The 14,389-nt window shown below is 40.6% G+C and overlaps 2 protein-coding genes across 3 annotated transcripts in view; both read left to right on the top strand.

Moving 5' to 3' along the window:
• Nucleotides 1-10,385, top strand: part of LOC104929555 (tyrosine-protein kinase yes) — a 41,279-nt gene extending 30,894 nt beyond the window's left edge. For both annotated transcript variants that reach the window (XM_027274275.1, XM_010744110.3), the window contains exons 2-12: nucleotides 611-921; nucleotides 2,701-2,800; nucleotides 3,247-3,345; nucleotides 3,533-3,636; nucleotides 4,211-4,360; nucleotides 4,867-5,022; nucleotides 5,502-5,681; nucleotides 6,511-6,587; nucleotides 6,851-7,004; nucleotides 8,672-8,803; nucleotides 10,010-10,385. In XM_027274275.1, the coding sequence (XP_027130076.1) occupies nucleotides 624-921; nucleotides 2,701-2,800; nucleotides 3,247-3,345; nucleotides 3,533-3,636; nucleotides 4,211-4,360; nucleotides 4,867-5,022; nucleotides 5,502-5,681; nucleotides 6,511-6,587; nucleotides 6,851-7,004; nucleotides 8,672-8,803; nucleotides 10,010-10,218 (1,659 nt within the window). In that variant the 5' untranslated portion in view covers nucleotides 611-623 and the 3' untranslated portion in view covers nucleotides 10,219-10,385. The remainder of the gene's footprint in view (nucleotides 1-610; nucleotides 922-2,700; nucleotides 2,801-3,246; nucleotides 3,346-3,532; nucleotides 3,637-4,210; nucleotides 4,361-4,866; nucleotides 5,023-5,501; nucleotides 5,682-6,510; nucleotides 6,588-6,850; nucleotides 7,005-8,671; nucleotides 8,804-10,009) is intronic.
• Nucleotides 10,386-12,341: 1,956 nt separating this feature from the next.
• enosf1 (enolase superfamily member 1) overlaps nucleotides 12,342-14,389 on the top strand; it is a 7,248-nt gene continuing 5,200 nt past the window's right edge. The window contains exons 1-3 of the mRNA XM_010744111.3: nucleotides 12,342-12,513; nucleotides 12,595-12,697; nucleotides 14,232-14,347. Of these exons, the coding sequence (XP_010742413.3) occupies nucleotides 12,436-12,513; nucleotides 12,595-12,697; nucleotides 14,232-14,347 (297 nt within the window). The 5' untranslated portion in view covers nucleotides 12,342-12,435. The remainder of the gene's footprint in view (nucleotides 12,514-12,594; nucleotides 12,698-14,231; nucleotides 14,348-14,389) is intronic.

Here is a 14,389-nt window from a genome sequence, read left to right on the forward strand (position 1 = left end):
TCTGGTCATTTTATGTCTTATTTGATTGTCTTTCAAGGATTATTAACTGCCACGTCATACAGAAGCTCTGGCCCTCTGGGCCTGTGGCCCTGGTAGACCGGTTTAGTAATTCCTCCATGGTCCCAAAAGAAATCTCTTTGAATCACAAGGCAGAAATGTAGCACACAGCACTAAAGCTGCAAAGCATTATTATTGTTCTTCATTTCATTCTTTATAGAACAACAATGACATGTAATATATCACAACAATATAAAATGATCACCTTTTTTATCCCTCTATTTTGCTCTGGTCATACATCATTGAATCTACACGTTTGAGTCATGCGTGATTCAAAGCAGATTTAGCTTTTACCCATATGTCCCAGTTACCACATGGCTTATAGTCTTAGTGTTTGCAACAACAACAACAACAAAATGATTCACATATTAATATCCGGTCATTAAATTTTCATTTCATAACTCATGTTCCTACAGGCCTTATGTTGCAATCGTTAATCCTGCGCCTCCCACTGGCCTTCCCTTTATGTATCATCGCGGCGAGTCATGAAGTGGATGCTGTATTCTTCAATCTTCTGGCATAAAATTGACAGATTTGTGTCATTTCTGTCCAGGCAGGGTGAGACAATGGGTTGCATAAAGAGCAAAGAGGACAAAGGCCCTGCGATGAAGTATCGCCCAGAAAATTCCAACCCATCAGACCCCAATGCCGCAGCCACCACGCCTCACGTGGGTCCCTACGGACCAGATCCCACCCAGCTGCAGCAGAATCAACCTCCCTCCTCCTCGTCAGGCTCTGGGGCAGTAAACTTCAACCACACCCTCACGCCGTTTGGCGGCTCCTCGTCTGCCATGACTCCCTTTGGAGGGGCGTCGTCCTCCTTCTCCGGACCTGTGTCCAACTCCTTCTCTGGTGCTGTCTCAAGTGAGTAGTGTTTTACTATAAGGTTGCTCTCTTAATATTCATGTTCAGTATACATGTTGTAGCCCATTCGCTTTACTGCTGACAACATTTTTTTAATGAGTACCATTGGGTTTTTGAATCTGGTATTCAATCTTTAATAACATTTTTTAAATCAAGTTGTAAAGACTTGACTCCTGTAGATGTGTAATCCATCTTGTTTCTCATCAGTTTTAGTCATGCTTGGCTCTAACGATGGTGATCCGCTGTCCCCCCAGATACCACGACTGCTCATTCAAACACCATCAAGCCAAACTTCTCTCTTATCCTGTGAAATGTCTCAACATCTAACCAATAAATGTGTACAGACATTCATGGTTCCCAAACGATGTATCCTGATGACTGTTCCTTTTGTTCCACCATGAGGTTGACATTTGTGGTTTTGTATAAAATATATCTCAAGAACTATTCCCATGAAAATTCCCAATGATTTCCATGAAATTTGCTCCAGATATTCATGGTGCCCAGAGGAGGAATCCTAACCAAGCCACACTTTTCTCTTGTCCTGTGAAATGTCTCAACATCTGCCCAAAAAACTGACATTAATGGTTCCCAAACGATGTATCCTAATGACTTTAAAAGTTTGTACCCCTCAAGATGAACTTTGGTGATCTGCTGCAACAGTTTGTCCAAAACGTTGGTTTATAACCAAACATGTGCAAAACTGATTCTGCTAATTAACAAATGCTACCATGCTATAATGCCAAACTAAGACGGGGTTCATGGTAAACATACCTGCTGAACAACAGCATGTTAGTTTTGTTATCGTCATTGGAAGTGACCAAATATAGGCTCAAAGTCATCAAAGTTTTGGCCTTTCTTGTACTATAATGTTAACTGTGACATAAGACGTATATATATGTCGAGGAGAATGGTCATCATTACTGTAAAGTATGAATGAGTCAGCTAAAACATGCAAACATTATTAACCCTAAGCTTAATTTGGTCAGTATGCTGATCAGACGTGTCAGTGTCACAGCTAATGCCTCGGCCGTTGTTTTTTTAAATAGCTTTTCCTTGTTAGATTCGACACACGTCCCGCTATCAACCCTGATCACTCTTAATGTGCCTGAGCAGCTTACAGCGATCCTGGGAGCAAAGAGATGAGATTGAGCCCTCCTCATTCGGTGGGATTAAGGTTGTAATCCTCCTCCGTGTTGGATTATCTGCTCTCAGAGGGTGGTGGGGGTGAAGGTGGCAATGCCATAGTATTTGCTTTCTACAGGAGATAATGGGATTACTGTTGACAGCATTGCTGTCAGTGGTCGGTATATGAATGTCATCTGTCTGGGAGTGTGGGAGGCAGAATCATTTACCGGATATTGACATGGGACAATCGGATGACTTGACTGAACTATATTTAATATATAGAAATAGTATAATAATAATATAATACATTATGAGACGATTCTGTTATAGCTGATTTGAAATATTGACTTTCCAGTCTGAGGGTCATTATCCGCCTTTGTACAGTCTAGTCACAGTCATGTTTCCATGCAGGGGGAAGTACTCATACTTTAAAATTATAAGCCAAAGAAAATCAATAGCTCTCAGACCTTGGCGAGACAGATTTGTCTACTTTAATTGGCCTTTAAACAGTCACATAAACAAACAAACCTGCTGTGTCCTGACACGGCATCACGATGTCCTCGACTTGCATCATTATTTGCGATTATGTCTTTTGCAATACTCACTTTTACAAGCTTTCTAGGTATTTATTCATTATATGTTTTGTGTTTTCAGGTGGTGTTACGTTCTTTGTGGCCTTGTATGACTATGAAGCTCGAACATCGGATGATCTTTCATTTAAAAAAGGAGACCGCTTCCAGATCATCAACAACACGTGAGCGTCCTCTTAGTAAATATGTTTCCATGCAAGTGGTGCAGCAGCGATAATACTGTAATCCTAAACTGCACCTGTTCCTTGTGCATCTGTATCCATGAATGAGTTTGATTGCAACTTGTTTCCTGATGCTGCCTTTCTGCACATCGCCATGAATCTTTTATTTAACTCACACTGTGGCATTGTGATGTAAAGTAGATTAGTCTCATTCAGTCCCCATTGTGAGCATGTTTTCCATCAGTTCTGGAGGTTTAAATGAACGCAGAACAAATGGCTTAAAAGTGAGGTTAATTTTAAACCCATAAACCGTAAAATTATTAACCATTATTAACCGTTTTTCATCCGATGAATCAATCATAGCCATATGTATGAGTACCAGGCTTTGGTTGACTGTTAAATGAGCAAGTCATTTGTCTCATCTCTCCTGTGTCGTTGTCCCCCTGCAGAGAAGGAGACTGGTGGGAGGCTCGCTCCATCAACACGGGGAGGAAAGGCTACATCCCGAGCAATTATGTGGCCCCTGCTGACTCCATCCAGGCTGAAGAGTAAGACCTTGTTGCCGCTTCTTATAACCTCATTACTGCATTAGGAGACTAATAAAACTAGCATGATCTCATCTCACGCGGCTTGCAACAGTCCCAATATTATAATGTGATTTTGATGTCCTAAACAACGACAGGATTTTCAGCGACTTGGCATGTTTTTTTTAATGTTTATGTTTTCTCTTGATAGGTGGTACTTTGGTAAAATGGGACGTAAAGATGCTGAGAGGTTGCTGCTGAATCCAGGAAACCATCGAGGAACTTTCCTGGTGCGAGAAAGTGAAACTACTAAAGGTGATGATCGCTTCTTCACGAACAGAGCAGTAAAGTCTGAAGACTAATCCAGGCATCCATAAGTCAAATTGCTAGAATTGAATAGTTGAGCAACTGCATCAGAAAATGTTAAAGTTAAGTTAGTTAAAAATGTACAAAATATGAGTAAAGAGGTCCACTGCGTTCATCTATGGAGCTTTGCCAATAGCGTGGCTAAAAAATCAAGCAGAATTAAGTGTACAAACAGAAAACAAGAAGGTTTTCAGATGCTTTGTAAGGAGACGAAATGTGTTTGTTAGCTCCAGATAAATGTGATGTAATAGAGCAACGTTTCGAGGTATCAGTACTGTGTGCTGATCTTTAGTTTGAACTCTGCTTCAGCGGCTGAAACATTGTTTTGGACTTTAGACTTGGTGTAATAGTCTAGTTTAGCTGGTCGACAAACCAATCGGATGAATAAGGAGTTTGTGTGTTGGGGAAAATCTAAGACGTCAATCAAAGATAACTGGGTTTGCGTCCCTCTTTGCAACTGTTAGAGACACCACACGGTCAAATGTTTAGATGGATGAAGAACGCTCGCTTTGTCTTCCTCCAGGTGCTTATTCTCTCTCCATACGAGACTGGGATGAAGCCAAAGGAGACAATGTGAAACACTACAAGATCCGCAAGCTTGACAGCGGGGGATACTACATCACCACGCGAGCACAGTTTGACACATTACAGAAGCTCGTCAAACACTACACGGGTACGTAAGCGTGCAATGTTACCTGCTCATTTTCCTTTTCTGTTCTCGCTCATTCATTTAGTCACCGCAGTCTTTCATCACCCCTGAAAATTACTTTCAGTCACACCTGCTGCTCTGTGCCACCAAGCAGTTTTCTGTGCTATCTGGAGTGTTACCAAGGGAGATGAATAGCTTGTAATTTTAATAACAATTGATGGTGCGGTTTTGATTTCAAGCCTCCCTCGTTGTCTTTAGCCCGAGGAGAGTTGAGGTTAAAAATATGCGATCCCACTTCATTTCAGTCTGAGTCTGGAGAGGGTTCGGTGTCTTAAAAAGCCACTTCATTTCATCTCATTTATATTTCATCACAGTTTTAGTATAAGGGTATAAATTCATCCACATCGAATGGAATGAAACGATGCATGAAAGAGGATTTAAAACGCTGTATCCTGCTGGTTCAAAGACTCGTGGACGTGTGTGCGACCCTGCTGGGTGTAATGTATCGGTTTGATTTCGCTTTATCGCAGAGCACGCCGACGGCCTTTGCCACAGGCTGACCACGGTGTGCCCCACGGTCAAGCCTCAGACTCAAGGGCTTGCTAAAGACGCCTGGGAGATTCCTCGGGAGTCCTTGCGACTGGAGCTCAAACTGGGCCAGGGATGCTTTGGAGAAGTCTGGATGGGTAAGAGCAAGACAGAAAAGAACGTGTTCGAACATGTTGGGAAAATACTTTCTGGTGTCATGCATTTAATTAATATTTAATTATAGATGTGGAAACACAAGAGCAGCCCAGAGGAGGAAACGCAGATATTGTGCACATAAGCGGCTCACCCAAACACTCGTGCATGTATTTATTGTGTTTATCTTTATCCAAACTGGGGAATTATCCATTTCCTGCAGTTGCTTCCTCTGTTTGTTGTATTATCTCCAGAGATCGTCTCATCAGGAGGACAGCTCCAGACAGATTTATTTGTTCCTATTTGAACTGCGAGCTCGTATCCGCTCATCCCAGGGATATTTTTACAAGAGGGCGCATGCATGACAGCACATGTCTGAGCAATTACAAGACCTAATTAACGATATTGTCCTGCTCCCACCCTATTAACAACACTGATTCCCCCTGCGGCCCGTGGGCTTTTCTCTCCCTACTTGTCTCTGCAGGCACGTGGAACGGCACCACTAAAGTGGCCATAAAGACGCTGAAGCCGGGCACCATGTCGCCTGAGGCCTTCCTCCAAGAGGCTCAGATCATGAAGAAGCTGAGACACGACAAACTGGTGCCTCTTTACGCCGTGGTGTCCGAGGAGCCCATTTATATCGTCACGGAGTACATGGCCAAAGGTACCGCCCAGAAAACATACCTGAAATGCTATTATGAGCTCCAGACTATTTGATTAGCAATCAAACTGATTTTCTGAGAGCTCTCAGCCCCGGAGAATAACAAGACTCAGCTGTTTCCTGTTACATGACACTGATGAGGTCTATTTTTAAAGAAAAGCAAAGAAAACAAGATCAAGCCTTTGGCCTGTAGACTTTTCAGGCACAAAATTGATCACTCCGCCCTGTTTTTTTTTGTTTCTTTAATTTATTTCAGGCACATGATGTCACATATACGCATGGTGATTTCCTTAACGGCGAAAAATGTAAATTTTACGGGTGTTTTAATTAATATGCCGTACAGATTGAAAGTCCTTGAGAGTCTCTTGTGGTTCCCTGAGGCCTGAAACTGGGATGTTTAATTGAAAACTGCAGTAGTTTTGTGGGAGGCGTTCATAGCTTCAGCTGCAATGCGTTTTTTTTTTTTTTCTCCCCAGACTTTTATGAGTAATTAGATTTATGTGTGTGTAAATGTTAACTCTATGATATACGCCTCTGAGTGTGCATGCGTGTCTAAACGCCTGCAGTTTGTTGAGCCGCCGTGTGTTGTGATCTCATGCTATTTCCCACAGTTCCTCTACTCTAAAATACTTCCTCTGATAGGCACTATGTAAAGATATCAGCTTAACAGCCGGGCTTAATTTAATACTCAGTTTAATTTTCCACCCAGGTATGGTAAGGAAGTACACTTAATATAGCAGTACATTAGTATGCAGGTGCTATTACGCTCCTTTTATTGCTCCTACAGTATATCATATCCATTTATGACTTCTCTCTTTCTGTTTTTTCACAGGAAGCTTGCTTGACTTCCTCAAAGAGGGCGACGGAAAATTCCTGAAGCTCCCCTTGTTGGTGGACATGGCTGCACAGGTGAGATAAAGCACATATACCTGCTTTTTTTTTTGTTTCAAATTGTGCTTTTAGGTTCTATTTTAAGCCTAATATTTAACAAAGTAAGAACGACAGCCTCAGGTAAACATGTTTTCTTCCTCTCCCAGATTTGCTTTTGTTCTTTTAATTATCAGCCTCCTCTTTATGCCTGACAGATGGCTTGATGTTCTCATTGTGAGGAGCTAAAAATTATTTACCAAAGCAGAGCCGTCGTGAGATGCTGTCACATATTTTGTTTGTAGATCGCTGATGGCATGGCTTTCATCGAGAGGATGAACTACATCCACAGGGACCTGCGCGCTGCTAATATTCTTGTGGCCGACAACCTGGTGTGCAAGATCGCTGACTTTGGTCTGGCCAGGTTGATAGAGGACAACGAGTACACGGCGAGGCAAGGTGGGTACACACACACACATATAGACTGTGTGAGTCACAGGTGAATGAGGTGTCGGGATAGAGCAGCGACCTCACAGCAAGGACAACTCCCTGTTGTCTCCTATCACGGTGAATTAGGATAATAGTGGAAACCAGATGCTCCTGTTCACTCTGATTAGTTGCGCTTTTCACACGCTGCGAGAATTCATCTCACTCCCGTGTCCTTAAAAGGCCAGTTCACCCAAACCGCCAAAACAGATTTAAACACTCACCTGTAGCTGGGTTTATTTACCCAAGTTTCAAGGTTTCTGCCTCTTTCTGCCTACAACCTAATACAACGGAGGTCTTCTGTTATCACTATGCATGTTGGAGAACATCTGCACTCATAAACGATAATAGACCAAATGATTTGTAACCAGACTTTAGAGTTTAAAGCCATTCTAGCAGCTCTGTGAGGCTTTATAAAGGCACAGCAGTGATTAAGCTGAGCACTAACATCAGCATGCTAAACCAGGTTATGGGAACGTCATTATTTATTATTTATGATGTCATTTTTGCATTTAATTTTTATTGCAATCCGTCCTAGTTTCACTCAAAACAACAAAAGAAGGAAAAGTCAAAGAAACTGTCTGTACGAACTTTCACTGGAATCTATCCAATAGTCTGGATGCAAACTGGATTCACATAAGTATAGACTAAATTAGTTCCCCATAAGAAGAATTAGAATCGATGGAGGTGCATGGCCACCCACCACGATCCAGGTTCTTCTTCGTATTCTTTCACTGTCACCGAGCGTTTGCCCATGGTGGGAATTGTTTGGTCTTCAGTACAATCAAGGAAAAGTGTCTAGAGATAACTTCTGTCATGATTTGTTGCAACATAAATTACTTTAAATTGACTGAATCTTGTAAACATACACATCGTGTCAACCAGACAAGTCAACGCATTGGCCTTATTTGGTTAGTGTAGAGAAATATAGAGGCTAGCTTGGTAGCTTCATGTGTGATTGTTTTTATGTAAAAGAATTACATTAAGGCTTAAAGTTATGTGGCTAGTTGGACCCATAGACTGTATAAAACATGGATGTAGTATCTGTGACGTCACACGCAGGTTTCTGAAGAGCCGCAGTGAATTTTGTAAATCCTGGCTCCACTGCCCTCAAATGGCTGATGGCCAATCCAAAAACGGGAAAAGATGTGGATCTTGGGTGGAGCTGTTTCAGCAGCAACATCTCTTTCCAATCCCAGCGTTACTTTGATGTAATCACAGGAATTTCTATAAACACTATGTGTTATGAAATATCTTCAATGACACATCTGTTCACATCTGGACTTGTTGGACTAGTTACCATGACTAAAACATTGTTTCTGGATTAACGTCAGCACAAGCAAAACTTCATTCACCCATATTGCACTGAAGTGGTAGCAGAAATAACCATTACCAGCTCACAGTCCTGAATAATGTCCTTTATAGTGAATTAAATTGAATATCCCGACTTTTCCTGAGGTCTATTTATAAGCCTGCATGAATCTGAATGCCAAATAATGATGTGATGCTAATGATGTCATTGTGGGTCGCTATGTCCACTGTGATTTCCTGGAAACAAGGGCTGGAATGACGGCATACGCCCTCTAGTGGTATCACCTAACCCCCCCCCTCTCCTCCCCTCTTCTCTCCATCACATACAGGAGCCAAATTTCCTATTAAATGGACAGCGCCAGAGGCTGCACTGTACGGCCGCTTTACCATCAAGTCAGATGTGTGGTCCTTTGGGATCCTACTCACCGAGCTCGTCACCAAAGGAAGAGTGCCCTACCCGGGTAAGTTACAGTTACAACAGACACACACACACACAAAAAAAAGATCAAGGTGGTGTCATAGGGCGGTGATTCACGGCCGGAGTTATCAGCTTTCAGTCTGTCAGTAGACGTCAAGCTGGCGTGCTCGTTAATGTCTGAGGATGAAGTGAAGCTGTCTGACATTGTCTGCGCTGGTTGTTTATGCCTCTGCAGGGGGAACAGTGACATCCACACACACACACACCCACGCACGCACATTTGAGATTAGATGAGACCATCTGGTGGAGGACGATCAGGAGATTGAACACCACTCTTGTTTATAACCATCTGCCAGACTGATATTGCCCTGGGGAGGAGTGCCTGCAGTGTGTTGCACCACCTTCACACAGCTCCACTTTCTATCAGATGCAATGCTGAAACTAACTAATGGAAGAAACTAGTTAAAAAAAACAATTTGAATTATTGATTAAGGAAGAAATCTGAGAAATACACATTCACTTTCATGCTGCATGTTAGATAAGAAGATCACTACACTCATGTCTGTACAGTTTGAAGCTTAGCTTATCATAAAGACTAGAAACAGTAACAAAATCTACCAGCATCTCACCCATTAACTCATTGTTTCAATTTATATAAAAACTGAAGTGCTTGAATGACAACTTGTGGTGCAGGACTATTTCTTGGCCGGGTGCAGTGACTTTCTGGAGTCAAGAGCCGGCAGGGACTTCGTACACTACGATTAAACAAACGCAATATAAAGTGATAATTAGTGGGCTTTAGAGATGCTGGTATGTGGATTTTGTTACCTTCCTGCAGAGGCCAGCTGTTTCCCCATTTACAGTTTTAATGCTAAGCTAAACTAACTATCTCTTGGCAGATGTGAGAGCAGCATCCATCTTCTCCTTTAACTCTTGGCAAGAAAAAAGCTATTTCAATTGTTTGCAGACGAAATACACCAAAATATTAATCTATTCTGTTGGCTACTGTTTTACTATTTACATCATTCATCAAGCAAAGAAAGACAAATATTGAATGAAGAAGAGATAAAATTAGATAAACAATAAAGAAAATGATCATTAGTTATAGCCCTAATCTGACCCATAGTCTGGAAAACATGCTCAGAAGCCCCTTTGAGTTATTGGTGTTCCTCTTTTTTGATTATAGAAACCTAAAAAAAGTCTTAAAAAGTGATTTAAAAGCCCTGATAATCTTTTCTACCTCCCTCAGGCATGGTGAATCGTGAGGTACTGGAGCAGGTGGAGCGAGGCTACCGCATGCCCTGCCCCCAGGGGTGCCCCGAGTCTCTGCACGAGATGATGAAGCTCTGCTGGAAGAAAGATCCGGACGAGAGGCCCACTTTCGAGTACCTCCAGTCCTTCCTGGAGGACTATTTCACGGCCACAGAGCCCCAGTACCAACCTGGAGAGAACCTATAGCCTGGCTGGATTTATGTTGTTCGCTGCGTATCCCTACGGCTGGGTGCAGACTTGCTTAAAGACACGAGCTCTTAATTATTCGACTCTATAAAAAGTCGACTGGAAACCAGGCTAACCAGTTGCATAAACCACTTTTGATTGTTGATGACCACCCATTTTTGATTTTTTGCTTTCAGTGTCCACCACAATTTCATTTTATTTTCTTTTTTTGTTTGTTTTCATTCATGGTACTACACAAGTCTTAGCTGTGTGAAATGTCTGAGTTTATTACCATGTACAATAATAACTGTTTCAGTCAGTTCTGTTTTAAATACACTACGGTATATTGCTGTAAAAGTAAGCTGTGATAATGCCTCGCAATAGAAAAAACATTGTTGAGAACGGCAGTCCACCTGTATGTGGTTTAATGAGGAGAACTCACACTTCATTTGCCTCCAAATTATATTCTTATGTGGTGAATTGGTAAATTATGTGTCAAAACAATTAATTATTAACAGAGATAATATATTAAACTAATAGGGAGAAGCTCTCAGGGGACTGGTGGTCATTATCACAGTCCATTTGATAGTGATTATTTAAAAATAAATCCCACACAGCTTAACTTTAGTTACATTTCATCAGCTACAGTGCATTTTCTTTGATTACAAATGACTGTGACATGGTCTTTTCTAATCTTTTACAGTGTTTTTGATATTATGTTTTATTTTTATCTCCTGTGTTTCTTTGTTATCATAAGAATTATTATCACAGTTTATTCATATCACATGGACATGGTTTTATAGCTTCGTTTGAAGACTTTCCCAGCTGTCCATCATCATCATGCAGAAATCTCTGCTAAGACTTCTGCCATATTTCTGAAATACGGCAGAAGTCACGGGTTGTATAATCTCACTGTGATCACGACAGAGACATGCTTACACAAAGACCGTCTGTATTATGGGTCAGTGAGTTAAACAGTGATGAAACTCGTGGACTTGTGGCTTCTTGCCACGCCAGAATGACACATCACATATGAAACCTCTGTCAACTAAGGATACGGGATGTTTTTTCTGGAAGTTAAAGCCACCAAAGTTGAGCAACAACCATTTTATCCTATTATAAAATATGACTGACCAAGAACTTTGGACTCTTTCATGTTCATGCATCTAAGGTGGCTCTGCAAAGACTATTTGTATTCCAATAATTACATTTTTTTTTACAGTGATTTTATCTTTGCATTTTGCTCCTGTATGGACTCATTGGGACAGTATTATCATGGGAATAACACTAATAATTGACGCCTGAGCTTGTAAGAAGGGCTTTGTATATCATACAATCCTCATTTTATAAGATTATTAATAAAACGGACAAGATTTCAAGATATATTTGGGAGGGGGGGGAGTGGGTGGAGACTCATCTGACTTCATTTGTACAATAAAGACGTGATTTTACAGTGCGGTATTCTTTTTTAAGTATAAATTTGATGTTTTGATTTGACAAGTTAAAGCAACATTGTGTAGAAACTGGTGTTTTTTTTGTTTTTTTTTTGTGATTTAGCGCCCCCCAGTTTCAGAGTGCAATACCACTGTGGTGAATATGGACAGTTGTACGTGTGTATTTGTTATGATTATATTACTTATGATCAAAAACTAGTGAGTCGACAACTTTGCTAACAGCCGAACATCAAGCAAGCAAATAATACCCAATAGTCAAACAGCAAGAAGCCCAGCTCAGCATCTGTCTTTCAGCCTTTTATTTCATGAAGCTCTCACTAAAGACTAAAAGACAGTCCCATATATAGCTCAGTTGCCCAGCTCCGGTTCTGGCACGACACCAGCTCCACTCCCCGTCAGCCTGTGCCCGGGGATTTTAAAACCTCTTAATTGTCCAAAACGCCTGTGGTACAAACACTAACACTCCCCGAGTGCTCTGAGTTTACAGCCTGACTAACAAAGTGAGCTAACATTAACTAACAGCAGCTACAGCTGGCAACAGTTTACTTTACTGTCCAATTAAATATGATCCAGTTTCACCAAAATCAGTGAAAATGTGGTGATCCTGATGTTATTTTAATGGTAGAAAAGTTGCACAATGTTGCTTTAAGTTGAAAAGGTTTCAACCAATGACAGGCTGAGGTGGGTGGGACTCAACAAGCTGCAGGTGACTTCATGAGAAACTATTTCCTTCTGGATCACATGACTGCTTAAAACCTGAGCACCAAACAAAATAAAAATAAAAATGCACAAAATAATTAATTTGACTGTCAGGGATGTGAGATTCCCGACGTCTTTGGAGCAACACGGCTCAGATGCGATGGTAAGGAGGAGCAACATTCTCCATGAGTGAAGCTTGAAGTCTTTTACTTTTTATTTATAACTATAACTTCCCACACTGCAGCACACCGACCCGGATTATTCGGTCGCATATGTGGTCATCGACACGGACTCAGGGCTGAAAGGCTTCGGCCTCACGTTCACTCTGGGAAAAGGCACAGAGATTGGTAAGATTCATGCATTAAAGTATCCGAAACAACACACAGGTTCGTGAAGTAAACACCACGACACCAGCTGACTGCTACAATGTCACTGCTGCGTTTAAGTGCTCCTGAAAAAATCTGAAATTCTAACTCCTGAGTCGAACTTCTTCTAAGTGTCATTAATTGTATTTATGAACTGGAGTAAAAGGTTGTTGGATAAAAACAATATATACATCAGCTAATTACATTAAACGCTGCTATTTTATTAATAAATACACAATATTCAACATGTAACTAGCTTATACAACCAAAAACAAACATGCACACAAATGATCATAACAGTAAATATAGCATCTAATATTGAACGTTTCATACTATATACTATATTTAATATGTAATTTATTTACCATTAGTTTTCTGTAAAGTTGTCTAAATTCTGATTGTACGTGAAGCTAACGTGAGTATAGAGGCTGAGCCGCACAGCGCCACCCTGTGGTCATGTTTCTTTAAACAGTTTTATCTGTTCAGAGACAACCAGAGGGAAATAAAATGTTTATATGAGCTTAGAGCAGAGGTGTCCAAACTTTTTTTTTTTTAAATAACCAAATCTAAGCCGATTAGATTAGATTAGATATACTTTATTCATCCCACCTTGTTACAGCAGCAGAGGAAAGTGTAGCATACACTACAGAATTAGAAAAAAGTAGAAAAGGCAAAAAAAAAAACACAATAAACAGACAGAAATATCTATAACCTACACAATAAACACGAAAAACAATCAACCTTCAAAACAGACAAGTACTGAGGATAAAAGTGGCATGATGTATAAAAAGAGTATTGTAATGTAAAGTGACCATAGTGTAAGTAATATTACAAAGAAAGTGACCACCAAGGTGTGAACAAATCTAAAAACCAATTCTGCCTTTCTTTCACATCTGGAGTCAGATAACAAAGAATAATCTTGACCTCATGTTCATTTTTAAAGATGACTTATTATGAGTAATGTTAACATTTTAAGTTTAAAATGTGTCACTCTTGCTCTTGTCTTTAACAAAAATCATTCAGAAAGTAATATTTTGTGTCACATCTAAATCAAAAATCAAATCAAGTTTATTTGTATAGCCCTTTACAATAGCCGAACGGTACCCAAAGTGCTTTACAACAAAGCCATAAAACAATACATAACAGATACAAATAAATACAATTAAAAGTGCTGTAGTGCTGCAGGGTATTAAAAACCTTCCAGAAATACATGGAAAGGAGCAGACAGAATGAGTACACCTAAGAAAACAGTACTGCCCTGGTCAGGATTGAAACGCCAATCTAAAAAAGTGGGTGTTAAGTTTCGATTTAAAAATGCAATCAACAGATATATAACAGCAGCAGTTATGTCCTTAGAGGTTCAAATGCTTCATTATGTCAACCCAAAAAAAAAGCCAAATCTTCCAGCCATTCAGTATCTGACAATCCTAGCAGGCCATAAATAAAATATTATAAAAATTAAATCTGACTGACCGTACATCCCTGTCCTAGAGGCTAACTTTTGATTAACTCATAGTGGTGTGTGCTGTGGAGGCCCTGGCAGGACTGGTTGTTGGGAAATCCTTGCAGGAGATTGTGAACGACTTTCGGGGATTTTACCGCCTCCTGAGCAGTGACAGTCAGATGAGATGGGTAAGAAGCAATAACAGTATGAACAGTATGAAGAACAAACAC

Source organism: Larimichthys crocea, chromosome XXIII (assembly GCF_000972845.2).
Source record: "Larimichthys crocea isolate SSNF chromosome XXIII, L_crocea_2.0, whole genome shotgun sequence".
Classification (NCBI taxonomy): domain Eukaryota; kingdom Metazoa; phylum Chordata; class Actinopteri; family Sciaenidae; genus Larimichthys; species Larimichthys crocea.